The sequence below is a fragment of the Plectropomus leopardus genome, chromosome 22, assembly GCF_008729295.1.
Source record: "Plectropomus leopardus isolate mb chromosome 22, YSFRI_Pleo_2.0, whole genome shotgun sequence".
Classification (NCBI taxonomy): domain Eukaryota; kingdom Metazoa; phylum Chordata; class Actinopteri; order Perciformes; family Serranidae; genus Plectropomus; species Plectropomus leopardus.
Window position 1 is genome coordinate 7,291,573 of NC_056484.1, and position 27,906 is coordinate 7,319,478.

The 27,906-nt window shown below is 37.7% G+C and overlaps 3 protein-coding genes across 4 annotated transcripts in view; all 3 read right to left on the reverse strand.

The window, feature by feature from the left end:
- The window catches only part of apaf1 (apoptotic peptidase activating factor 1), a 50,803-nt gene extending 42,110 nt beyond the window's left edge, over positions 1–8,693 (reverse strand). The window contains exons 1-11 of one of the 2 annotated variants that reach the window (XM_042511054.1): positions 8,575–8,693; positions 7,019–7,199; positions 6,301–6,490; positions 5,812–6,009; positions 4,815–5,007; positions 3,501–3,613; positions 3,218–3,343; positions 2,160–2,398; positions 1,850–2,017; positions 1,605–1,736; positions 452–565 (exon numbers count right to left, since the gene is read on the reverse strand). In XM_042511054.1, coding sequence (XP_042366988.1) covers positions 452–565; positions 1,605–1,736; positions 1,850–2,017; positions 2,160–2,398; positions 3,218–3,343; positions 3,501–3,613; positions 4,815–5,007; positions 5,812–6,009; positions 6,301–6,490; positions 7,019–7,162 — 1,617 coding nt within the window. In that variant the 5' untranslated portion in view covers positions 7,163–7,199; positions 8,575–8,693. Of the gene's footprint in view, positions 1–451; positions 566–1,604; positions 1,737–1,849; positions 2,018–2,159; positions 2,399–3,211; positions 3,344–3,500; positions 3,614–4,814; positions 5,008–5,811; positions 6,010–6,300; positions 6,491–7,018; positions 7,200–8,574 lie in introns of both variants that reach the window. The other variant, XM_042511053.1, reaches the window with a different exon arrangement.
- A 1,524-nt stretch (positions 8,694–10,217) lies between these two features.
- On the reverse strand, positions 10,218–20,113 carry tcp11l2 (t-complex 11, testis-specific-like 2). The gene is made up of 10 exons (XM_042511788.1): positions 20,017–20,113; positions 16,723–16,903; positions 16,287–16,419; positions 15,561–15,681; positions 15,122–15,345; positions 14,837–14,973; positions 13,399–13,574; positions 13,063–13,244; positions 11,700–11,872; positions 10,218–11,549 (listed from the first exon to the last, which is right to left on the reverse strand). Exons 2-10 carry the CDS (start codon positions 16,889–16,891, stop codon positions 11,287–11,289), a joined length of 1,578 nt encoding a protein of 525 aa, XP_042367722.1. The 5' UTR covers positions 16,892–16,903; positions 20,017–20,113; the 3' UTR covers positions 10,218–11,286.
- A 907-nt stretch (positions 20,114–21,020) lies between these two features.
- On the reverse strand, positions 21,021–27,442 carry LOC121961113 (4-galactosyl-N-acetylglucosaminide 3-alpha-L-fucosyltransferase 9-like). The gene is made up of 2 exons (XM_042510977.1): positions 27,295–27,442; positions 21,021–23,988 (listed from the first exon to the last, which is right to left on the reverse strand). Exon 2 carries the CDS (start codon positions 23,978–23,980, stop codon positions 22,868–22,870), a length of 1,113 nt encoding a protein of 370 aa, XP_042366911.1. The 5' UTR covers positions 23,981–23,988; positions 27,295–27,442; the 3' UTR covers positions 21,021–22,867.
- Between the last annotated feature and the right edge of the window lie 464 nt (positions 27,443–27,906).

Sequence of the window (27,906 nt, forward strand, 5' to 3'; positions counted from 1 at the left end):
TTACGGATCATAGCTCCTTGCTTCCCCACTCGGGTCTGATAAACCATTTGCCAATTATCATATCCACGCTCTTATCTTGCACTGATGAAAATTGGAAAGGGACCAGGGGACAGCAAAAACACGGAAGGGCAATAAACTTGAGTTTTCATAAGAGATAATGAAAAACAACTTGGGGAAAGATAACAGAGGGACCTTGTTTTGATTTAATTCACCGCGTTTGACTGAGAAGGGCAAGGGCATGAAAGACAGATGCACCCCTGAACCTGCATTTTCCTGAGAGGGACTCACACCTGAGCACAGTTCAGAGTTTAATGAAGGAGAACTGGATTCACCATCACCTGCCAGAATTTTAATCTTTCTTGTGACAGTGAAAGATCAGCAACTAAAACACAAAGTCACCACACTAGCTTAGTTTCACACATAGTTAAGTTTCTTTTTTCAGTCTGCTGACCTCTTTGTCCAGAATGGGTCCGTACTCCACATAGTCGTTGATGAGGTGAGCCGGACCCATGATCTGGGACTTGATGCTGACCCAGTCCAGAGAAAACATGAGCGAGTAGAGCTCCTAGACAGAGACAGAGACAGAGACAGACAGAGACAGAGAGAGACAAAGACAGAGAGCAAGATGGTGAGTAAGAAAGAAAAGGATGTTGGGAAATTCACATAAGCTTGTCAACTTTCTGTCATGTCTGTACATACCAAAAAATACGAAATACAGGCAAAATATAACAGAAAATTATCACGCGCGATGTTCTGTTAAATAAACTGATGTTTAGTGTTATGCAATACATCAGAAAAAGCTCTTTTTGGGCCTACAAAAACTATGCATCTCATTTGGTTAGTTTTTATGCACAATAATCACATCTCATTCTGTCCTATAAAGGCTAACCACAGTAAGTACAACTTTGGCCAAAACAGAGATGTGACCAAAATTAAACCTGTGGGCATCTGTTCTATTGTATGTGTGTTTTTCTTGGGTCAATGTAGTTCTGTTTTTGTGAAAACAGAGTGAAAAAATTGCAGTAACTACAAAATCCCACCTAGGACCAGGACAAACAGCTGCTCGTTTAGTAACTGTGCTCTGCCTTGGGTTACCAGAGTTTGGGATTCTAAGCATATTATGGCGAATGGTGAAAGTGAGAATGACGATGATGCTAACGACAAAATAACTAATAATGTAACTATGACGAGAGAAAGATAAGTGATGAAGAAGATGATAATGTCAAGCAATCTTAATTTAAGTCTAACCTGGTCAAATAATACTTAAGGGTTGCTTAAAATTCTGTCTGTTATTACTTTTAAAACAGACATCTATCAACGAAACAAATATATATTGAATCTAAAGTAAACACTTCTCCTCATACTGTAAAAGATACCCCACTAAAATTGTCTTTTTTTACTTTGCCTTTGCAGTACCTTACACTGTTATAGAAGTAATGCAAAGGCAGAGTGCAGTAACTACAGTTGTAGTGCATGTTTTGGGTTCATGGGTCCATTCACTGGTGAGTTTTCAGGCATAAAAAATACTTCATGAATACCTGTTACATTGCAGTGCAGTGCACACTGCAGCATTCATTTACAAAACAAACAGGTGTGTGTTTTACCTGGGAGAGGTTGGCTTTGGCCATGTGGTATGTCAGGAATCTGATCCAGTAGAGACATTCCTCGTCTCCTGAGGTGGGAGGACCGTCTCTGTAGTGCTGCTGGTACTGATGCACCACTTTAGAGTGCAGGCTCTGAAACACACACACATAAATGTCTATAGCTAGGAGGCCTTTCTTCCCCACACACTTAACAAAAAGATCACAGTCTTACTGTTTGATCTATTATAGGGAGCGTCCAAACTAACCTCGAGCTGGGTGCGATTCTGCTCCTCCAGGAAGTCCAGCTGGAGGTCGTGGAGGTAGTAAAGGTAGGGTTTATTGTGACTGTCCACAAAGAGCAGAGACTTGTTGACAAACTCCTCAAGAATGTCCTCCACCTCCTCCGGCTCCAGCTCCCACAGAACGGACAGCACCTGAAAGAGGGAATAACACTGTAGCCTGTGCGTTTCTTTGGTGTGACTGTCCATTTCTTTGTTTAGAGGAAGACTATAATTGATAATTTGTCCACATATAATACATTATATGCAACTCATAGCTCTTGTTTTGCAGCCAGACCTTGGCAGGCACTTTGATGTCCTTCTCCAGCACAGTGAGGTCCCTGTAGAGCTCTCGATGCTCCTCAGGTAGGACTTCAATGCTTGCAGCCATGGCTTGGTCGAGGGCGTCGTAGTCGTAAGACGATGACTTCCTGATACGCTTGAACTGCTTTTGCTGTAACTGGCGAAGGTAATAACGCCAACGGTTGGGTTTTTCTTTGAGTAGAGCTCCGATCAGAGACACAACCAGAGGCGAACCTGAGATGATGGCACAGAGAAGCAGAAAAGTCTGGATGTTAAAGACACAATATGAACATTCTCTTATTATATGACATAAATATTTATCAGATATGTGTTTTTATATGTAAATACATCTTCTTACCATCTTCTTAACCTTCATCTTTTAACCATTTCTTTAGTTTTACAGAATTATTTCAGTGTAAAGATATGGAGTGATAAATTAAACTTTATCTTTAGAAAAGTTTAAAATCATTAAATTTAGTTCTGATTTTATTCTTTTCATTGTGTTCAATGTATCCCTTGTTTTTTACTGGATTAATGTTTACTGAAAGGTTACTTTTTCTGCTGTGTGCTCTTTTTTGTCATTTGTGTTTCATTGTATTTTTCTGTAAAATGTTAGTTTATTTTTTGTTTGTTTATTTTTGTTTTCTTCTTTTTTTGGTTATTTGTTTGTTGTTTCAAATTGAGGTAAGGTCCGTTTGTATAAGCCTCTGGCTTATTGGCCTCACCTGACACATTTCTTTTTTATTTTTATTCATCTGGATTTTACGCAGTTTTTAATTGTGAGCAAATAAACTAAAACTAAAATTTACATGAGTTTTTAAAAAGTAACCACATAAAACATAACTTACTGATATGTTCTGATGCTGTTAAAGAGTAATTTACATAACAAATATTGGCAAATGCAGGATATTGAATTGCTTATTTTTGTAATCCTATAAAATACATAAAAATATTCAAGATCTGTATGCCAAACTGTAGATTTAACAATCTCTGTTATATTGTGAAAAAGACAGAGATTGCATGTATATAATGTTTAAGTTTGCAGACCTTTACACTCTCTGACGATGCTGCGAGCCTCCTCAGGAAGTCCCTGGAGTTTAGTTTGAGTGTACAGAGCGAGGATCTCCAGTCCCTTGTTTTCATCCAGACCACTCTCCACTCCCACCTCATACCTGGCACCTACAAAATAAAGAGAAGCACATATCCTAATAAAGCTGCAGAAATTGCGAGTCTTTTCCAGTGTAAATAAAAAAACAAGGTTTAAATCACTCAAGTTTGCATGTGTATAGTGTCCAGATTTAAAAAAATAAATAAATAAAAGAAGTAGGGCACATACCACTAACGGAGTCAGTCAGGCTTCTGTTTCTGGTGGTCAAAAGTATCCGACAGTGAATATCAAACGCCTTCAGCACTGTGCTGTCCCAGATGTCATCTAGAATTAGCAAAGATCTGAGGCCAAAACAGAAACAGACAAGTGATCAGAGACATGAAAACTAAGAAACAGTGGTTACCAGAGCATCTACAGTGGCTGGTGTTACAGAAGATCAACACACATCAGGCTTTAAACGTTTTTATAGAGTGTATTTGCACCAAATGATGACACAGTTGTATAAAAATAGTAAAAAAAAAAAAAAAGTGTCATCAAATTAAATTCATCATACTCTTTAGTTTCTTTACTGACAACACCAACCTCCTGCTAAGGGTTTTGAGTATCATCAGTATGTATTTAATAGAGTATACGTAATAATAGAGTATAGACAGCTTGCAACTTGCTCTAAATGCAGAAAAAAACAAGACTTGTGTTTTTTACTACTTCAAGAGAAGTAAGAGAAAGTTGCAGAATAAATTAAGCTACTTTTAAATACAGAAGGTTTTTAATTGATGATCACTTGTCTTCTAAGGCTCATATCCATATATATATATATATTTATCATATATATGTCACAAGAAGCTCAAGCTTTTACTTGGATTTACCGTTAGAAACAAGTCTTGCTTTTCTTTATGCATAAACAGAAATGTGTGGAGTCAACCTTTTTACCTCTCATATATTGTGATTTAATTTATTGTTGGCTGCATATCTTTGTCCTAATATCACAATTTTGTTTTTGTTTTTATCTTGTTATTTAAGCAAATTATGAAGAACTCAATGACAAATGATTTTACATGAGCGCTGAGCGATACGGAAAACTTAAACTATCACAATCTTTTTGAGAAATTACTTCAGTGTCGATATTGTCGCAATATTGTAAGGTTGACAAGTGATGCCTTTAACAAAATATTTACACAACAAGATTTTTGATTTATAATCATCAGTGGTTAAAAATAAATAATAAAACAGCTAGAGCAGTCTGTTAAGTCAAAACAATACATTACTTCATTGTAATGCAGCCTTTAAAACCAGTAAAAGACAACATCTATGATATATTAAACCTAAGAGCTAAGACAATATCTAGTCTCATATCACGATATTGAAATAATATCAATATATTGTCCAGAAATGTTTGTATTTATTGCTTAAATGTTTTGTTGTGGCATTAGTCGATGTATGAAATCATCAAGTCAATTTGGCTTGCACTGCAGTCCCATTTAAAATATTAATATTCATCTAAAAAGCACAAAGCGGGTCATGTTTATCTGAACATTTAGTAACCTTGGATATCTGCGCAGCATGAGGAAGCGCAGGCGCTCCTTGGCCTCGTCCAGAGAATTGGGGGGCCGATGGTGGAGCGACTGGGAATCCAGGCCCTGCTCCAGACGGAAACACAATGACTGGATCTTCACCAGCAAGTCTGGTTTGTCCAGCTGGCCGATGGACAACCAGTGGATCCCTCCAGGGAAGCACTCTGCAGGGGGAAGAGTAGGGGGAGAAAAACAACATACCGGAGAGGCAAGAGGTGAGAAGTAACACAGGACTGATAATCAGGCAAACATGTTTGAGACTGTAACACTATTGAGCGGGAAAATCAGCCCAGGATTAAAATTTGTACAATTTCTGAATGTTTTTTTTGACGTAGTTTCAAAATAAGGTCTGCCAATAGTGTTAGCAGGGTCCCTACAGCTTATGGCAAGTTAAAATTAATACCAATTTTACAATAACCACAAAAAAAAAAAAAAAAAAAAAACCGGAACGCACAACAATTTTTTGAAATTTTTTAGGAAATATTTATTTCACTTATCACTTTTTGGCCAAGTTAAAAAGTTAGACGATCTACTTAAAATGCTGAAAATATTAAAACTTTCTAGAGTCAAACACATGTTAAACAATGATCATGTGTTATTAAAGTATCCATCTGTTTTGTCTTAAAAAAAGTTTGTTTAATTATCATTTGAGCAGATGCGGTAAATGTTTGAGTGACTGTTGGTTCTTCTAACTTGTCCTGCGTGATGTTCAAATTAGTAAATCATATAAAAACAGACACTACCAATTATTTTGAGATTTCATTGTGCAATATCAGAAAATGTAATCATAATATCTTCCTCACAATGTCTTTGGATTTTTAAGACTTTTGAGTCTTAAAAGACTTTAGACTTGAGACTTTTGAAAGATTGATTTAAGACATTTTAATAATATTTGAGGCCTTATTTTTAGATGAATGAATTGAATGCCTTTTAAGACTTTTTAAGGATCAGACTAGGCAGCTATTCACCCTCAATGAGTCCATGGTGTCTGACAGCCTCGGCAGCCAGGACAGATTTCCCAGAGCCAGCCATGCCGAAGACGGTGACCCAGCCAGGCTCCTTCTGTAGTCGGTACAGTTTCTCCCTGACCCGGTTCACGAGCTCTGGTCTGCTGACAAACACCACGGGCCTCTGTGGCACGCCGCCTTCACTCAGCACTGTCTGGACTGAAGAATTACAACAATAAAGGCAAATAAACTTAACAAGTGTTTAAGTTTTCACACATTCCACATGCAAAAAATGAGACATTTGAAAACTAAAAAATAAGCTTTTAAGATATTGGGCAGCCTGTCAGCATACTTTTTATCTCATGATGCATTAAGCTGCTGCAGTAAACCAACACGTCTAACCAAATAAGCACATGCAACCGATTTTTTCTCCAACACTCAAGGACTCCCACACACTGTCATCAACGCCTCCATTCTCTCCACTGCTGAAAACACCCCCAGCTTCCTCACCATACGGTGTGCAGCCGTTAGAGGAGCTCTTATGTGCATCAGGCATCATGTGTGGTAGGTCATCGTGAAGCAGATTGGCCAAATCATCGTATGCCTCCTTGATCAGGGCATTGTAGAAGGAGATGTAGGCACGGTTGTCCTTCCTCAGCAGCAGCTCCAGCAGAGCCGCAGCCTGGTCCTTCCTGGTGGACTGAAGACAGAGAGAGACATTAAAAACAAGACGTGGACTTCAAAATATGCATTTTACATAGGAGAAGAAGGAGGCTGGAGCACAATGATCAGTTTACAGCTTTTAATTGTGCAAACACACACACATATATAGTATATATATGTTTTTCAATGGCATGTATGACAATGTAGAAAAATATCCCTACATTTCCTACAATAAAAGCATGAAATTCCTTAATATTCCTCAAGATATATAGGTCAGTATAGCCATACATACAGGGTTCCTACAATTTTTTATTAATAAAATAGCAACACTATTCCATAATACCTCATCTCCATGACTTTCATAAAGTAATTTTAAAACAGGTAGACCTACTTAGTGTTTATAAGTTGCATTAATAAGGCTTTTAGTATGCCAATGGAGCTGGGAGCTGTGGTTACAACATGGGACGTCATGGACACAATTTGTGTGGCGTTCAAGTGGTTAAGTCACTGTGAGGCAATAGCAACAACAAGGCTTAGGCTTACAGCAGCCTAAACAGCAGCTCACCTTTGTCCTGATCCTCTCCTCCTCATCCACAGTCAGCACACCATCACTGATCATGTGGTCCATCAGGAAGGAGGGCTTGATGTCGTCCTCCAGTCTGTGGCGAAAGCGCAGCAGACAGCTCCTCGCTCCTTCCTCCAACGCCATCTCTGTGCAACACGCCCACCATGCAGGACTTGCTAGACTACAAATTAAAGGAGGAGATACCTGAGATTTGATTAACTTTAAGGTTGTGGACACCCATCACAGCCATGTGTCATTATTACAGTATTTAATTCCAAAACCATCTACAGTAATTAATCTCTGTAACAGTCTATATTCTTATGGGAAGACTTTTCACAAGATTTTTGGACCCGGCTGCAGAGATTCTCTCTCTCTCTCTCTCCTTACTAATGAGCGCTGATGGCTTTTATACAGTCAACTTATTCAACACCAAACTGGGAAAACCACTGCTTTACACAGATACAGTTGCGATTCGTGATAATATTTGAAAGGTCCAAACTATATCCACACGTGCTAATAATTTGGGTTGTGTCACACACTGTGGGGTGTGTCACACAGTTATGTGTGTCATCTATTTTTACATACACTACAGTCAACCGTGCGAACCAACCCCATAACGCAAAGCACGACTTTAATCACAAATCACGACTTTAATCACAAATCACTCAGTCTTAGAAAACATTAGGATAGGATTGGATAGGACGGGATAGGATTCACTTTATTGATCTCAGAGGGGGGCGCTGGTCTGCCACCGTAGACATAAAATAAAAACCACATATGCAGCATGTATACAAAAACATAGACAGAATCCACACATTAGATCACCAGACAGAGGCATTGAACAAAAGTACATATCTCCACTGCAGCAACAACAACAACAACAACAACAACAACAACTCAAGAGAGCCACTAAAAACCAACAAGTCTGATAGTAAAAGAGGAGGGAAGTCATACAAACACAAAGTGCAAAATCCTAGATACCACCATGTAAACATTTGTGTATCATAAAACATATTCATTTATAACCGAGACCTTAACTTAGAATATTCTAATATAAATTATGCCAGACATAAAGTAAAATGTGTGCCAACTATCCCTCTTAAAAGAAAGAGGAACAGGAAGCTCCTAAAAGTGAAAATACAAGAGTTCACCAGCTGTTCACAGAGGCCTTACCAAGGTCTAACTCAACAATAGAGAAGTGACATTTCACAGACTTTAAGCAGTCACCATGATATTATGTTTTAGTGTAACACAGGCAACATTTAGATAAATTACCGACCTGTTTATTACCAAGTTTAAAGGTTAGCTTTCCCAGTAACGACACAGCATATAATGCTAACAGTTGTAACTATTATATATTGGATGTGGACGTTAATATAGATACTGTAAGTCTGGGCTAACCTTAACTCTGCTTATTTACTTTATTACGTACTTTCCTCTTATCACTTATCTGACGTTTGACTGACACACTTTGCTCTTTACTTGTCTCGACAAGTTCACTCACTCTGACCTGCTGGAAAATGAAACAAAGAAAGTAACTGCCGGTGGGTACTTACGAATATTTCCTCCTCTTTACCGAGGCTGGTATGTGTTGAACTGTAAATGGCTGTAAATTGAAGTCCCGTTTTAAAGAATCCAGTGAATTAAAAGGCGATTTATTCCTCTGTTGGTTGCCGTTCACTACACACCCAATTTTGAAAGAGGAGAGCTTCCGGATTCACAACAAAAACAACTACCCCGCGGGGAATCAGCCAATCGCGTGGTGGGATTTGAACCACGTGATGGGTGAGGTCATCATCTCAGGAATCTGTAACTGGGCAAACTGATGCTGCTTTTAATGACTTCTCATACACTCGGAAATAATAGTGTTAGCGTGTTTATATGCCTTTTTTTGCATTACTTTAGTCATGTATCAATCCGTTATTTATTTAACTGAAAGTTTCTGTGTAAAGCACTACTATCTAAATATTTTTGCTAAATTTTACAGCTCTTGGTAACCGAAAAAGTGTCTATCCGTGTTTGCTGAATTCCTGAATTTAGAGATTTTCGGACTATTATGAAGGTAACATTGCTGCCTGGTGACAACAAGCGATGAGAGCATCTTGTTTATTCCGCAGAACAAGGAAGTGCTGATAATGCAATTATAAGAAGCCATAAATAAACTGTATACAATACATACAATAATACAGAAAATAAATTAGCTTGTTGACAGACCTGAAAAGCGCTATAGTAATTGCATAATTAAAAGTCTATGATTTAAAATACCATCTCTGTATCTTTAGCATCATTAGTATTACTTTTGGAATTTGGACTCTTTCTTTTTGTAAATTTGTAATAAGCATGCACACCTGTCTTTAAGTTCAATTTTATATTGGGTGCTTTTACATGTTTTGTTTTTATACCACCTGTGCATTTTCTCATGTTACTGTTTCTCTTTCTTTGTCATATGAACAAATGAAGAATGAAAGAGCTAAATGCCAGCATTAGCATCCAATTAGGGATGTTTATAGCAAAAATTACTATTTAAAAAATTCTGATTGTTTTATTTATTTCATGGGAAGGAAAATATACCCTCTGCATTAAAATGATATATTATGGTTTAATTTTGTATACCTACATATACCTCACGGCTTAATGTCTGTTTTACAATATACATTTAATTTATTAGCCTTAGAGCTAGTGAAAAACAACCATTGAGTTAAAGGTATCTTAAAAAACACAATATTATGAATCATGAAAAACACATTTAGATTAACATGCCTTCATTATTATATGACTTTTAAGATGAAGTAGAACAGCATGGCTGTATTCCAAATTTATTTTGTGAATTTTTGTTAGAGTTAATGGGTAATTTTCTCGTCATGGAGTTTATTGACCTTATGCACATGACAACATGGTCTTTTACATATTGTTAAACAAATATTTAATGTACTCTGAGTCAGTGCATACAGTTTTGGCTTTGTGCTTTAGTTGCGATTATGATATTTCTGTTAATGTGCAATGAAGGCCGTGTACAAAACTAAATTTCACCCACATGCTATATGTAACTGAAATAAAATGTAGGATTCTACATGAGCACTGACAAGCCAACATACAACACTATTTACTGTATGTTAAACATGGATTTTGGTTTTGGTAGCACACACATATCATTTCATCAAAGCACTTCAAATCTGTCCTTAAACAAATGTAGACGTGATCAGTTTTTCTCAAGTTTTATTATATTAACTGTGGTACAGAAGAAAAGAACAACAACTTCCCACATTTTCATGTAAACCTTTGTAAAAGTGCACAACTGCTTTTTCTTTGTGCATCGTTGGGTCCATTGGAAACTTTGGACACAAAATCTCTTTTGAGTTCAGCACCTTTCATTTCCCCACACCCAACGCAGCAATACTGTAACAACAACAGTACCTCAAAAATGTAACAAACAGAGCAACTAAATCAATATAACAAGTATTTCACTGGCAGAGTGTGAGTAAAAGTATAGAACAAACAACATGTGACAACAAAACTAAAATGTTTTAACCCCAACACAAAGCTACTCATGCAGACAACAGTTATTTCTTCTTCTTTTTTTGCAAAGTCAATATCCAAAGCATTTCCTTTTTTTGTGCCTTTTTTTTGCTGTATAGTAGTAGATTAAAAAAATACACAAAGTTAAGTTCTCTGGCTGATAAAGAAGTTAAAGGGAGAACAATGAAAAAGACTTATTCCATAGGAAAAGGGCTCTCAGGATTTGCATTAATATGTTAAAAGGTGGTCATAGTTAACTATGTAGTTATACATAAGGATGCTACTCTGCTACAATTCTAAATATATAAGCTTCTTCCTCTTTTCTTCATAAAGCTTTATGCCTTAGACACACTAAGGTTTTGCCCTTTTCCTCCCTGTGGACTTCCTCCATCCCTCTGTACGTATAACATGACTGGAGACAAATCCAAAATGTAGGAATCACTATTAGGTTCAGACATGGATCGCTGTAATACTGGTTTCTCTGTTTGAAGCTGTAATTATTAAAAGGAGAGCATGTTTAATCACAAAGGATGCAGGTTACATTTAATGTCTACTGCATGGCACCTACACTGCAGCGCCTTCACTGCTAAATGTAGTGATAAAAACTACATTTACAATATAATGAAGGTAACTCCAACTACTGGAGTACACTGGCTTGAGCGGAGCAGATGCACTGCCTAGCTACTGTAGGACCTCCTTTGCTTTTTCTGTGTCTACTAGCAAGAAGAAGACTGCACGGGTCAAAATTTTGTTTATTTGGAGGTGACAGAGTCCTGAGCAGTGTCCTGAGGAGGACTCGCTGCTGGTGGGCTGCTGCTGAACATCAGCTTCCTGATGATATCCGCGTAGAAAGGTCCATAGACAACCTTGTTGTAGTTAACAAGGGAGACGAACTTTGCTCCTATCAGTGCAAGTTCGGGCTTGATAGCAGTCAAGCCAGCTGGTACTTGTTCAAGTTTGACCTGGGGTTTAGGATCACACATGAGGGCCATGAAGTACTGCTGCACGCGATCCTCTGCAAAGAAACAGAGAATGTCGGGTTAGAAAATGCCAGTGAGTAAAAATGAATTTGGTGCACTCACAAATGCATATTTCTCTTTCCAATAAATGGTACGAAAACATTTTGACGATCAAGCACAAGGCTCATATAAGCACACATTCTTACCAACGAGAGTGCGGATGGGATTGTCCTCCTGAGTGATATTGCAGATTTGGCCTGTGAGTGTGGCCTGCAGCGCCGGGGTCAGCGTGGGGTAGTTTCTCTCTGTTAAAGACTTGTTGAGCTCACAGCAGATCTGAGCACTGACGCCCTCTAGTGCCTCTTCTAGGTTAAAGTCCCTACAGATAGAAGGAGAGGAGAGGTCTGGTTTGAGCCTATTTTATGTAAAGTGGAGAGTCAGTAACTACGGAAGCCCATTTTCCCTGATATGATGAAAAAAAAGAGATTAAGTAGAATAAGTCATTATCATGAGAAGTGTCTCATTATTATAAGTTACTTTAAAAAAAAAGCGTTCATATCATTTCAACATGACAAACCTTCGCCAGATAATGAGTTGTGTGTTATAATAGGAATTTTTCTTAAAAATAATGACTTTTCTCAAAATGAATTAGAAACATTCTCAAAATAATAAGAACCATAAAAAAAGTTAGTATCTTAAAATAATGAGAAACTTTCTCAGAAATGATGCGTATTTCAAAATAATGAGTTGGCATCTTAAAAAAAAATAACATACTTTCTCAAAATGAGTTACCATTTCAAAATAATGGGAAACATTTCCCAAATAATGACCTAGCATCTTCAAAAAATAGGAATTAATAATTAAGAAGCTATTATCACAAAATAATTTGTATCTTATAACAAATATGTCAAAAATGATGACTTGATTTCATCATTAGTTAATATCTTAAATCCTCCTCAAAATAATGAGTATCTATCTCAACATAATGGGACACTTTTCCCAAAAATAATATTTACTTGTCTCAAAATAACAAGAAACTTTCTCAAAAATTACTCACTTGTTCCAAAAATAATGACATAACGTCTCCAAAAGAGAAACTTTCTCAAAAATTACTCACTTGTTCCAAAAATAATGACATAACGTCTCCAAAAGAGAAACGTTCTCAAAATAATAATTTAGTACATAGAAAAGGGTAAACTTTTCCCAAAGTATATTTACTTATCTCAAAATAATGAATGTAAATAAGAAGTTAGTGGCTCTAAATAATTAGTTATAATTTCATTTTACTCAAAATAATATTAAGTCATGATCTTAAATAATGACTCAATATCCTAAAATTGTAAGTATGATAAAATAATGACCTGGGATCTCAAAATAATGAGTTGGTATTTAAAATAATGACAAATAATCAGTAACTTGCTCAAAATAATGGGGAATTTTCTGAAAATTATGACTAAATATCTTAAATTATGACTCAGTATCTAAAAAAAAATGACTTCATTTCATTGCAGCGATAAATGTTTAACTACAGATTGCTGATTTGAGATGGATGAAGAAAAGTCAACTGACGGCCTGTGCATCCCGTCCAGCAGCACACTGATCATCCTCTTCAGGCGGTCAGACAGCGAGGGCAGACCCTGGATGGGCCCTCCAACCGTGTTGTAGATAATGAGCAGCACCTCGTTCACCGCCTGACACCGCTGGAGCTGCCACTGAATCTCTTGCAGACGGGTCTCATCAGTCATCCACGTCTAAAAACAGTCAATTTGGAAAATGAATTTACCTTCATGAAACTAGGAGGCAGTCCACATGACACACCTTTAGGTAACTTGATTGTTTTGCGCTACACAAAAATGTAAAACCTCTCTCTGTCAGTTACATACACAAATTCAAAAACTCGCTCACCTCAGGCAGTTGGCTCTTATCGTAGTCCCACGTAAGGATGCGAAGGTTTGCAGCGTTGATGACCTGAAAGGGCCCAGGCACCAGTTGCTCTCCTTTCCCTGGATTGTCTTTGGGGGTGATGGCCGACAGCTCCTCCAGTGTTGACTTGATCCACGAGGTGGTGTGTTTCAGAGCATCTGATGAAGTTTATCACAGAATTACCGACTGAGGAGTTTGTTCTTAAAGGGATAGTCTGGATGTTTTTTTGGGTTTGTATGAAGTATTAATCCATATTCAGTGTATTATGTACTGTAGATAATGGTCAGCATGTCACCACTGTGGAGAAGCAGCCAGATATACAGAAGCTAAGCAATATACTGCTATGGACGGGGGCAGCGGCAAAAAAGTTATTAGCCACCAAAAAATTCAATATCAGATTAAGTGTACATTATATTCAGAACATTTTTACTGCTTTACATTTTTGCCAGACAGTTTTTTCCATGGGGAAAGAGACACCGTTATGTCGCCCTCTTCAAGTCACCAAACTCCACAGACAAAAACAGTAATTTTACCTCACAGAATATGGGAGTTGCTGTCTATCCCTGCCTCCACTGCTTAATATGTTTTTGTCATTGTGTGATGCTGGTGTCTTAAATCAGGTGTCTTCAATCTTTTTAAGTCCAAGGACCGCTTAGCTGAAAGAAACACAGAGCAGGGTGCCCCCACTACATATATACACACTCACACTCATAAATTGTCTCGATCTTTTAGGCATTTTTTGTTGACCCCATTGTATATTGCTTGCATCAAAGTACTGTAATTTATTGTATTACTTGTAATTTATTGTTTAACCTTTGGTGAGATATTTCTATAAGCTCATTGGGTTTCTAACCTGTCCTGGCACCCTGTTTTTCTGTATTCTTTTTGACGCGTTTTCTGTTACTGTTTTTAAAAGGTGCAAATAAATAAATAAAATGGAATGAAAATTACTTTGTATATTAAAACTGACAGATGAAGGATGTCAGATGTCTGATATCATACATATGCTGTATTTTATACACTGACTGTGGTTAAGTACCTCATACAACCCACTTCAAAAAATCCAAACTATCCCTTTAATACCTTTTATGTCAATAAATTAGAATAATTTTGAAAAATATGTTTATTCCACTCATTATTTTATAATTACCTGGCAACTCCAATTCTTTCATTCCCTCTGCTAACAGGTTACTAAAGTCTGACAGTGGTCATTTTAAATGACATTTTTAATGCTATTTATTTTAGTTATTTTTATCTTGTTGTCCTTCACCGACCTCCGCTGTTTATTTGTTTATTTGTATTTGTTTTTGACATGTAACATATTGTATTGTGTCAGGGTAAACTGTGAATTAATTGCAATTGAAATGATAAATATCAGCATAAAAAGCTATAGAAAAAAATGGTGCACTTGTTCACTTACTGGGTGTTTTGTCAAGGATGCTCTGAAACTTTGCCCTCTCATATTCAACACTCTGCCTCTGCAGCACAGGCCTCAGATTATCGATTGTGAAGTTGACTATGTCCACCTTCATCAGGTCCAGCACACGGAAGATCTCCCTGGTGTGTCAAAAAAAAAAGAGGAGCCACTGTGATTCTGTTGCTTCTTATTAAACAGTCAAATTCATGTTTTCTCTCAGACAGACAACACAATCTCTGATCATAAACAAATGTTTTCAAATGCTTTAAACCCTGTGTGTGTGTTTACCTGAATAGTGTCACGATGTTTTCTGAGCTTCCACGGAGCTTCTTGATCTCTTCATCCCTAACTGGGGCACAAATCTTGCCCATGGTGGTGATAATGTACGAGGCAAGCCCCTGGATGTCAACAGCATCGTTGTCAGCCTGCTGACGGATCAGGTCCATGTCCAGCACTTCCATGATCTGGGTCCGCATCCGATTGGCACCCGGATTAAGGAATGACAGTAAAGTCTGAAGAGGAAAATTATGGCAAGCATTATTTATAACTTGAGTAATCAGTGATTAAGTGATTTTTCATATAATGAGGGGTCGACTGATATTGGTTTTGTCGACCCCTAAATATAACAGTAACAAAGGGAAGCCAATGAATTTAAGAAAAATCTTAATCAATAAAGTTCTTTCAACAAATCTAGTGGAGCCGTTATTATAACATTTTGTGTGCTGACCTCTCTGATGTCCTCCAGTAATCTGATGGCTTGCCCATACTCAGGCGGGTCGTCGTTGAGCTCAGACTCCAGGATGTCCCAAAAGGCCTTGTGGAGATTATCTCTAACTGCCTTCCATAAACTTAAAAAAAAAACCAAATGGAGCATTTAAATTAGCTGAGTAGATTTCCTGTAGGAAAAATGACTATTTAATAAAAAAGGGCTTTAGTAGGGATGGTGCATAAAGTACTATATAACTAACAGCATCTTATTCCACAATGCAGGGAATAAACAGCAGACACTGGAGTGTGAGGAGTGAGAGACAACAGCAAGCACATAGACTGCGAGACGTCCCCCCTTTGGTTTGTGGACTGCTGTTATGAAGCCTTGAGTGCAACATTTTGGCCGTTGTCATCTTGATTTCTTTCAATTAAGAAGTGACCATATTTGGACGAGAGGGTGGAACTGTGGAGGAGCACACTGTGCAATTTTGGGCTGTCAAAAAGACGAAATATGACCAAAAGGAAAGAAAAGTGGCGTATTTGGTTGTGGCTCTAAAATGGTGGTCCTAATTTGCAAAGTGAGAGAGGTTCGAGGATGCTCAGTGTAATTCAGCTCATGTGCACCTACTTCTATATTTCTCTAAACCCTTACCTGAAAAACTGGCATTTATGTTAATTCAAAATACACAAAACATGATCAGGTTGACAACAAATGAAGAGCCAAGATATTTTTTTCACATTATACCTGCCCTGGGGTAGGGTGTCTGGCTCCAGATGGAAGTTGCGGTTCACAATGATCTCATGGGCGATGCTGAGATTGGACATGTCCCTGGCAGACTCCATGACTTCATCCAGGGTTAAGGTTTTGGGTGGACTTGCTGTGGGAACCAAATAGTGAACAAGCTTAATAAAATGATGAATAAGAGCTTAAACAAAAAAAGAGGGAGCATAAAACTGATGATTGAAGCAGCATGATGAGAGTGGTGAGGTTAAATACAGACTGAAACTACAACATAATTCTGCTTTAAATTGTTTTGTCAAATTAAACGCTGTCCATTTGTTTTTTAATTGTTTTTCCCTATCTCAGGCTTGTAGTAAATCATAAATTCTTGATGTTTGGTCTGAGACAGTGCAGAAACAGAAAACCAGAAAACCAGAAAAGGGCGAGGTGGCAAACTCACAGGAGGGTGTACAGTGTTTGCTGGAGCAGTCGCTGGTGAAGCTTTCGCGGGAACAGTCCAGGTCGCTGGTCGACGTCATGCTGTCACAGCGCTCCGACGACGACTCCACATCACTGCCCTGGTCCTCGCCGCTGGATGTGGAGGCGGGTCGCTCATCGTTTAGAGGCATCTTGGGTTACAGCTGCACATGTGAAATTGGTTAGCTTTTTGACTGCATCTTCAACAGGAGGCCTTTATGTCTGACTGAACCTGTTCAGCGGGTCATAGATTGATGGGTATCTGAAGACTTTTACAGAAACAGCAACAGGTTTGGAATTTGAAGTTAAAAGTTTATCATTTCTTGACTGTTTGTTTGCTCTTCTAAGTGCTTCAGTAAAATACTTTGGACATTTCACACCTTAAATTTCCTTACAAGTATAATCTGTGTTGCCAAAGCCTGTTGTAAGTTTTTTTTTGTGACATAGAGCTTCATTCTTGTCCAAAATAAATTAGAAATAATAACCTAAAACAAAAAATGTATAATTACGCAGATAAAAATTGTCACAACATTAACTTTTTGGGTAACATCTGCTAAAACTAGAGTGCTCAGCTATTTTATTGGTTTACTTTGCCTTGTTTTTTTTTTAATTGCGATCTTCAGTTCTAGCAACAGCCGTACAGCCAGCAGGTTCGGGCGGGGAGATCTGTGCTCTGGTAAGATGGAGGAAATTTTACAACAGTTCACCTACACATACTACTCACATTGTTATGACACATAACCCCTTTAAGAGAGCTTTTACCATCGTTTTTCTTGTGCTTGTCTCAAAGGCAGAAAGTCTGTAACTGTCAGTGAATGACAGAATTTATTTTCACTTTAGCAGCAGTTGGCGTTGCCAAAGCAGTTAAAGCACTGTAACAAAAACACCAGTCACACTTAATAAAACAGCTGGCAGCCCAGTCTCTACGGAAACAGAGATAGCTGCTTTGTTGCCCAATTCTAAGTATCAACATCTTGATCTGATGGTGCATGAGGTAATTCTTTGAGAAAACACAGTGTGCGTTAACTGTCACAGAGGTTGACAACACTCTCCAAAGTCAGGATACAAACAGAACAAATCTCCATAACTAGGTTTAAACAAAAGCTTGTATTGCTTGAGGACAAAAGGGACGCTGTGTCCGGAGCTATCTGAGATCATTTGTGTCTCCAGGGCAACACGGAGACAACAGAGGGCTTCTCAACTGCTGAAACGATCCTGTTACACCTGTCCCTGTGTTGTCTGTCCTTTACATGCAAATAAAAACACATTTGCATAAGAAAAAGGGATTGTTTATGTTTGTATGTGTGTCTTTAGCTTGTATTTTTCTTACAAACACATAAACAAATAGCCACAAATAAATACACACAAATACATACTGCAACGCCTTTAATTAGTCAGACCTCTGCCTTTCTAATATTATCTTACAGCACTGTATCAGGCATACAGTGCTGGCAGGGTGACCCTTGGGTGTTCCTGTCCCCGGTCTCAGTTATCTGCTCCTAAAAATGAATGCACACTCCCTCTCGCTGCTCTTTTGGTTTAAAGATAGCTCAAGGGGTGAGGGTGGGTGGGTGCGCAGGGTGAGTGTGTGACTTCTATGTTCCCCCTGCTGTATCCGCAGCTCATTCATTACATCATCTGCTAGACTTGACAGCTAGGTCACAGCAACGCAGCAGGCCAATTTTCAGAGATTATCCAGAGTGATGGGAATGGTACAGTCCAGAAAACTGATTACGGATTAGGTCTCCTCTGTCATCTGCTGCTTCATTATAAGCAATCCTCTTAAAGTAGTCTGCATACTAGGTAAAATAAAATACAGCATGCAAAAACTGAGAGATAAAACCTAAACATTTGGCATGTGTGTAGACACGTGAGCTGAATTAGGAACTGTTCTTTATTTATCAGAGGAGGGGGTGGGCTGAGATGTGACCTTTTTATTTATTTTTTTTATTTTGAAGCTCACTGAAGCCACAAATACTTTTCCTTGAGCCTCCCTGAATGTCTTGGGGAAAATATATGACCCTTCCTTATTCCCTAATTAGTTACTTGACTTAAAACTTTGAAAATTAAAAATTGAAAACAAAATCCTGGAGTTGGAAAAAACAGCCTTCACTCTTGTTGTGCATGCTGGTTAGTTAGAGCAAACGGTTAATGTTGTTTTACATGAGACGTAGAAAAAGGTGATTTGGATTAAATCTCATTATTTTAGGCTTAAAATTTTTTTAAAAATATAACTGTTTGTTGCACATGATGTGTCCAAGGACTGTCAAAAAATGTAATATTTTCAATTATTACAGTTTCTGTCTCTTAAAAATGGTGTAATTTAGGTGTAAGCTCTGTAATAAATACAACATACCACCATTTAAAGTCGTATGCCCCTCCCATAAACCAAAATAAAACACATAACTCCCTCCCCAGTGCTTAAACAGTATTTGACATGTCTCTCTCTTTTTGCACCACCTCTTCCCCTGCATAAATAACCAACAATGCCTTAATAAAGTGTCTAATGTAGACTGTAAGCTCCAGCACAGGAATGCAGTGTGCTGACATGTCTGTCAACAACCCAATAACGTGCCCAGGTGTTTTGGATCTACGCAGTAGAGGTCCATATAGGCTCCACGCTGTTACAGTAACTCCTGCAAGAACAAAGACAGTCTTCTGGGATCCAGATTCTGCTGCAGTATAATGTAAACAAAGCACTGAATCGGGGAGGCAGGTCTAACTACACGGGGACTCTTGTTATTGGCTGCAGCTCTCTGTCTCTCACCCCTGTATGGAAAATCTTTGGTTACACTGCTATGCACATGGAAAAAAATTATCCACACACGCGTAAGGAGTGGGTACACGTGATCTCAACAACAGACCAAAACAAGAACCCCATGCACATTTAACAGTACATTTTGTCTCTATGCTGACACCAGAGCTCGTACAAAAAAAAAAAACAAAAACACGCTTACTGCAGACGACATTTGTTGTTACTATCGTGGATTTCACGAGTGTTGTTTACATGATGGTAGTGTTTGCACGACTGTCTTTGTTACTTTACCAAACGCTCTGGCGATAACAGCCGAATACAAATCATGACATTGGTTAATTTAACACGGCAGCTATATTTTGACTTTAGCTTGCTAGTTCTTTCGACGACTGTATCCAAGTTTCCGCTCCACAACAAAGCCAAACTCAAAGCCAACACGATGGTAAAAGTTGCTAACAGAACCAGCCGAATGATTCACAATTTCAAATTAAGTAAAATATCCGAAACAAAAGTGACCTTTACCTCATTCAAGTCTCCGGATGGGAGACTGATTCCCAAAATAGCTCAACTCTTAAGGGAGGATTCGTCGTCGTACGGAAACGCTCGTGTATCTGTTTAAAGGTCCTTGTTACCCCAGCTAGCTCTTAGGACAAACCGACGAAACCATTTCATACATAGGGGTGAACAACGGCTGATTGAAGGCGAATACAAGGTTTATGATTGGACATTCAAGTCTTTCCATAAACATATAGATCTTAAAATTGCATGTATGAAAGTAAATGCTCACATATAGCCCCGTAAAATAATTCTGATACAATACTCTGCATAGTATCACCCTTGGTTGAAATGGTACGCTCTGTTCTGCTTCACGTGGGCCGTCTTTGTTTACGGATGTGACGTGACCTCAGTGAGTTCACAGCTGTGCGAGTATTGTCTGTTTGAAAAACATTATGGGGACATAGGCCTAAACCAAATGCATAAAAGAATAAACAATTATGGGTGTTGTTTTATCTTGTAGGTCTTTTTTGGTATGATATTTATAGCATAATATAATAATATTTAATACTAGTATATATTACACAGTATAAAATAATGCTATTATTATTATTATAGTATTTCTTATTGTTATAATAATAATAATAATAATAATTAAAAGAACAATAATCTCCCGTGGTATAAATAACAACATAATTTATCATTTTAGTATTATTGTATTGTAAAACAAAAAGTGATGTTTAGTATTTACCCTTAAAAACAAAAGATTGTGGCTCCATCTTATACGTGGGGCGGCCACTAGATGGAGGTAGAGATGTACTGTAAGAGTGCATAGTGTGCGCAGAAGTTGAATCTGAGGAAATTTTCTATATATTTTTACCAAACAAATGCTTATATTGTGGTTTGTTGTATTTGACAAATGTAGTTCTCATCATTCTCTCTAGACAATTAACAATTTGTTACAAATGAACAGAGAAAAACGTGAACAGGGAAAGTCAAGCACATGTGATGCAATATTAACAGAGTTTATGGTTCTTCTCTTTGTTCTTTATTAGTGAAAACTTGCAGACCTTGCAGAGACAAAGATGAAGATTGCATAGACAACCATGAGGATCTATGTTAAAGAAAATGCTGACACTGAAGTAGAACCTGTTGAAGCAGATATGTAAGGTGTTTGGATGTTTTATGACTACCATGACTACTGTATTCATAAAAACAGTGTATCATAATTTTTCCCAACAGCCAAATTGGGCCCCTCAGTGTCTTCATAAAAGACTTTTTAGGGGAAAATATTTCCCACTGACCACCTTTGTCCCCCCCGGCTAAAAAAATGGATAAACAGGTCAACATACTTCTTATTATGAAACAAGATTTTCTGAATGTCCAAATAAAAGGAAGTCCACTGAGAGTGCCAGAAACTACCAACAGCAGTCATAACGTAAATCATTGACTTGGTGATGGCTATAAAATGCTGTTTTATTGGCTTTCTGTAAAGAATAAAGTCCTTTTGTCGCTGCTCGTAAAACAGGAAGAGAACAGAAGAACTGTTTTGTATCAGCAAAGTAAATATACCAAATGACCTCTATGTTTTTGTCCATGGAAAGAAACCTTTTTAGCATTAGGTCAAAGTTAGTTCATAATTGCAGCTTCAACTTTTGATATCACATGAACAACTGGCATTGAAGCATAATTTATATATTCAAAGTTGACATTTTAAATTTCTGATATTAAAGAGTGGCAATTGTTTATGAGAAATTAGATTTTTGATATGAGAAAATACCTTTTTAACTTTTACTTAGAAAATTCTTCACATAAAACCTCCTGATGAAAAACACAAATGCATATATACATTTGCATAAATCGCAATTAACAGTTGGGTTCGCACAAATTAGAAAAACAGAAAAAAGAAAACATACATACATACATACATATATTATCTGTTACTTCTAGACAGGTTTTGAGATACACATCTCTGAGACACTGAGATGAGGTAATGTTTTAAAACACTAAACAATGGATATTAAATTCCATATACCTTCACTGGATTGGAAGCACCCATGGAAAAATATGTGAAAAGCAATTAAAATGTATTATTATGTAACAAATGTCAGATGCAGCGTTTGTGAGAATAATGTTAGCCCAGATAATCATGTGGCAGACCATAGTCCTGAAAGTCTACTATTGTAAGGATTTGTGTGAAACTACATTCACAAAATCCAAGGTTCTGCAGACTGTCTCTGCTGCATGCATTATGACACTGAGCAAAGGCATCCCAATCACTAGAAAAATATGTTGGCATCATATGTTTCTGACCGACCACTTGGTTGTGGTTAAGAAAAAGATCATGTTTTGGATTAAAATACATGAGTTTGGGGGAACAATCCCCACTAAAAAGCAGCAATGTCTTGGTAAAAAACAATCTCTTTTCATGGCACTATAAGCTGATGCAAATAATGGATACACACCAAGGACCAATTTTATTGTCTGTTGGTCTTGAACAGTGGTCTGTAGCTTGGCAGGACTTTTGCCTCAATGACATTCAATCCACATTCCCACCCACCTCCCAATGACAAATTCAGCCTAATTTTTACCTAATTTTAGAAACGTTTATATGATAAATGTTCAAATGTAGTGTATTCGGGATTTGCAGAAACATACAATGCCAATGTATTTTTTGTGGCGACTGCCCAGGCAAAGAAATAAATTTAACCCAAAATATAAAGAACATCTATATGAGTGATCACAACACCTTTGAAATTATTTGGATACAGTACAGTTTTGTTTGTAGACAACTGGCAGTGTGGTATCCTGAGTTCGTTATTGCCTGTGTCACAGACTGAAATGTAATTCAGCAAATATCCTTTTTGGTAGAGTGCTGTTAACCCCAGTACCATTTGTTGAGGCCATGAAAAGCTTGGTACCCTCTGTGGTTTTGTAAGTATTTACAAGTTTTGCAAGCATGTTCTTTTCCGAACCAAGCAGATTTAACTTTATACCTACTTGTCCAATCAAAGTATTTCATATACTCAGAATGATTTTTGTCTAGGTAGAGTAGCCTCTCTGCCAGCTCCTTTGGAGTAGAAAAGTCATTGATGTGAATGAAAGAGTCAGCTGGGATATGATCCTCATAATTTTGTCTTGAAGGGCCCAGAACTACTGGTACACTTCCCCTCATCATAGGACTGTATAATTTCTCTGTGATATAGTCTTTGTAGACAGAGTTTTCAAAGGAGAGGTAGAATTTACAACTAGAAACTATCTTCGAATAGTCTTCGTTACTGATGCGTTGGCCAAAGGCATTTCCATAGGCATGAATGTTGACGTGTTTCTTCAGTTCATTGTAGAACTGAACTCTCTGATATCGTACATTCCAGTTGCTCACAATCCAACACACCAGCTTGTCCTTCGCTGGCAGTTTGAAACTCTTATCTTGAGGAGTCACTGGAACCAGATACCCGTAAGGCACTGGAATATTTGAATCAAGACGATAATTGCATGTCAAGTTGAATAAGTGATTAAGATTGGACATTTGACCTGAGTTTGCAGGGGACTCCATATTCCACCACACCCACTTCTGGAAATAAGGACGTGGCTCTTTTGGCAAGTTTTCCCCATTTCCATGTATGTCCCTGTGGTGGAAGAGAACCCCGTGGGCTTTATGGTAAAGAGTCTTGTCGTCTGTCAAGTGGCATCTTTCAATATTGTAAATACTGCAGCTGAGGTCATGTCTGGAACCAAATGGCCACATCCAGATCAAAACAATGGTGTCAGTCCCAGTGTCCACTGCAGTGGTTGAGTTCTGGGTCTGTGCGCTCTCTGCACACAGAACTGCTGGACAGAGTTGACGACCTTTTTCTAGGTAAATGCCAAAATTAGGGAACTTGATATCAGGCTGGTAGTATGTGAAGAGAAGACCCAGAAAACACAAAACTATTAGGCTGCCGAAGATGATCGGGCGCAGAGTAGTCCACTGGCAGGCGGAGATGCTCATGGCTCACCCTTGGAGAGAGAATGGTTGTAGACAGGAGATGATGGGACAATGCATTGGGTTGTCTGATTGTAAGCAAGTGATGTGCTTTGGGACAATAATTAATGTTAACAGCTAGATTTTCCCAAACCCCAAAAAGTCATTTTTACAAAGTCACTGTAATTCTATTTACATTTCTGACATCAACATGTTCAAGGTGTTCTCAGAAACTGTACATTCTCCTACAAGTTTGTACATATCCCAAGTATTTTAAAAGGCTGTGATAATATGACCAATGCTCTAATGATAGTAAACAAGGGGTGCATTTGTAATTTTTAACAATCTACACCAAAACAAAGTGGTGTTCGAAGAAATTGAGCATTCTAGTCTTACATGAAATAAAAAAACGGTGTAGTTAATCACAAATTCACTACTTTGGGCACTCTGCTGCTCCATCTCCAGAGACAGAGTGCGCAGTTTGTGCTAAAGTGCGCTCCTGCACTCAGAGTGAGTATTTCCGAAAGCACCCAAATAAGCAAGTAAGGAGGTAGGATGTAGTGGTAGTTCTCTTCTCTGTTTATACCAATAACATCTCATGTAGCAGTGAAGGAATGATTCTTTTTAATATGCAGACAATGTGGCTCTGGTGGCTCACCTGCATGATAACACTGCACTGACCTGATATCAACAGGCAGTTGACAACTTGGCCCAACTCATTTAAGATTAACATCTCAAAAACAAAGTGCCTCCACCTACTGAGGAAACTGCAGACATTTAAAGTCAGACATTTTAAGCCTGGTTTACGTTTCACTTATTAAATCCATCCTCACTTTTACATTTCATCCTGGTACAGCTTCCTCTCCACCTAACACAAAACTAAACTCTCCCGTATTGTTAATCAGGCCAGCAAAATCATTGGTTCACCATAAACCCCTCTCTCTGAACTGTATAACTGCTCTGTGATCAGGAAAGTCACCCTGATCACAGAGGACCCCTCTCACCCCCCCATCACTCCTTCCAGTTGCTGCCATCAGGCAGATGCTACAAGGTCCCTCTGGCCCGCAAAAACATCTACAAAAAATCTTTTATTCCCTCTGCAATAACCACCCTGATCAAAATGAAATAGACACTCCACTACATAATTTTATCTGCTGCTGCATTTTAATATATGTACTTTGTGAGTTTGAATGTGCCTTAAGTGTGTTTAATAATGTGTTATATTTATTGCTGGAGCCTTGTCAAAGGAGAATTTCTGCCACTGATTGGGAGAGACAATAAAGTTTATCTTATTTTATTGATGATATTTATGATTTAAAAGAGAATTAATAAAAAAAAACAATGGTGAAAAGGTAGATTAGCATGGATTTGAAAGTGCTCAGCATTGTCTCAAGTCTTAATTTGATTTATTAATTGAAATGAAAGATTGTACAGGTAGAACAGAAAAGCAATTAAGTAATCATTTAAATCATAAACAATTTAATGCCACAAATATGGACCACATTGATTGGATATATTTAGGCTAGGGTATCCAGTCAACTTTTTTTTTTAGTAAATAAGTTCTGTGAGAGACTTTCACATTTTGTTCTATGACATAAAATATGTCAGTAAATACCCTGTTCATAAACTTTGAAGCTTTTATGTATCTAATTAAAAAACAAGTGGCTAAATAAAAATACAGACTATCACCCTGATCTGCGACAAACACGGCTTTACAGCCTCGTAATGGTTGCGACACGACTGTTATGTAGTTTGTTTAAGCCTAGCAATAGCTGTTTTTCTTCTGGCGATTGCGTTTAGGCTTCAAAAATTCTGACAGTGGGGTTTAATTTTGAAAATTATCTTACTGAACAAAAGACAAGTATCATTAACATTAATTTCTCACATAGTTTATTTTCTGCAGTGATTCATAATCAAATGGAAGAATCCCATAGGCTTTCTGACGAGGGAACCAGGGCGACATTAGCCTCTAGGTTGGCCTACAGAAAAACCTAATTCTGGGGGCACTCCATTGTAGCAGGCTCCAGATAACGCCAAGTCAGTGGGTTTGTCTTGTATTAGTGGGTGAAGTTTGTAGAGGTTGCATGTTGTGTAGCCTACTCTGTGAATGAAATGTGTCTTTAAAACTTTAACAAGGAAGGAGAGTCATGTTTGTGAGGGAGGTGGCGTGACTTCATTTTACGGAGAAATAACATCAGCGCTACTAGTATACTGGTAATGTAAAATGATAAACATCTCTCAACGCTACGTGAGCTTGAATATCAGGAATGTCCTGTTGCCTGTTTGACAGTCTACACTTGAGTTCCACTGTGTCTCAACCGAGCAGCTTGTCTGTTAAACATCCTCTATTAATATAACATAAATGCCATGCAGGTAGGATTAGCAGATTTTTTTTCACAAATAAAACACATAAAAAAACAGAAATATTCTCTTGTTTCATCCAAACTGTGCTCAGAGATAATAAAACAGTTGCACTGACAATGAAAACCTCTGGAGGACTTTTTCTTTTCATGCAGAAAATTGATCAGGAATTAAAAATAGGACTGATGAAGTATCAGACTGATATGCAGAATCAATAATTGGTATCAATAAAATCTCATCAATTCCCATCCCTAGAAGTAAGAGTATAAAGTAGAGAAAACCTATAGAAGTTGCAGACTTTGTGTAGGCCTACTTAATGGTCATAAATGCCTACAAGTGGGGTGCTTTGAATGGTATAAAATGCTTTAAAATAAAGAAGTAAAATCTTGTAATTAATTTAAATTTAGACTTAAAAATTCAAAAAAGAGATGAGGATGTCTGTTCTGGTTTGGGAGATACAGAGATTACCAAGACAACCATGCGAATGAGGCGCCATAACAGTGAACACCACCCAGTAGGCAAACAGAGAGTCGAGATAATCAGTTTAGAAAAAAACATTAAACATAATTGTCTCCATGTCAAGTGGAAAATTAAAGTGGTGCTGTGATCAATGACAAACCTTTTTTTGCAGGTGAATAGTCCTTGCACCCATTTGCTAAATAATTAATGAAAAATATGTGGTACAATTTCCCTCTACGAGTGAATTATTATCTAAACTGACCCGCTGATACCATTCATTCAGACTCTGGAGCAAAATTACTGGAGCTTTATTTCTGTAATAAAAATGTTACACTAATGTCTGTCTTTGTTAAACAGCGGAAAAAAAGATATTTAAAATTACTCACAGGCATGACACAGACCACGTACTTCTAATTTTTCAACTGTTAGAGATTGATTAAACAGCTTTAAATTATTCCATCATAAGAGGCCACTGAGGTCTAATATTGCAATAAGAAAAACACAAAGAGCAACAATCTCACCTTTAGGTTGATAAACACTGGAAAAAATAAAAAATAAAAAAAATAGAATTTTTTCCTGGTAGCACAACTCCTGTAAATGCCACGTTCATAAGAAAAACTCCTTTCTCCTCCTCTCTCCTGGGTTAGTCTTAAATGTCCATCATTATTGCAAAAGCTCGGCACTTCACAGTGGGGATAGGCTGTCTCTTTGGCACAGTCACCTGACTTTATGAAGTATGCTGATCTCAGATAGCAACCATAAACAGATTGGGTGTAGGGACAGATAACAGTGTGCTACGGGTAGTATAGTTTTATATTTTGTTTTTCAAGGTTTCACAGGTGTGTTTTCAAGGGTGTAGATTACAGCAGGGATTTTGGGGACACAGACACAGTATTTAGAATACGTGCATTTGTGCCCCCCAATAAAAACCACCGATTGTATAACTTATAGATGTAGCTACTGTGACATCACTTATTGGTTTGTGGACTGCTGGTTTGAAGCCTCAAAGTTAACATATGAGTGAGATAAAAAGATAAATGTAATAGAGGATTTCAATTTTGACAAAAACAAAAAGCATCGTACATTGATGCAAAAAAAGGTACAAATGGCTGCATAAAGATTTATCAGAAAAT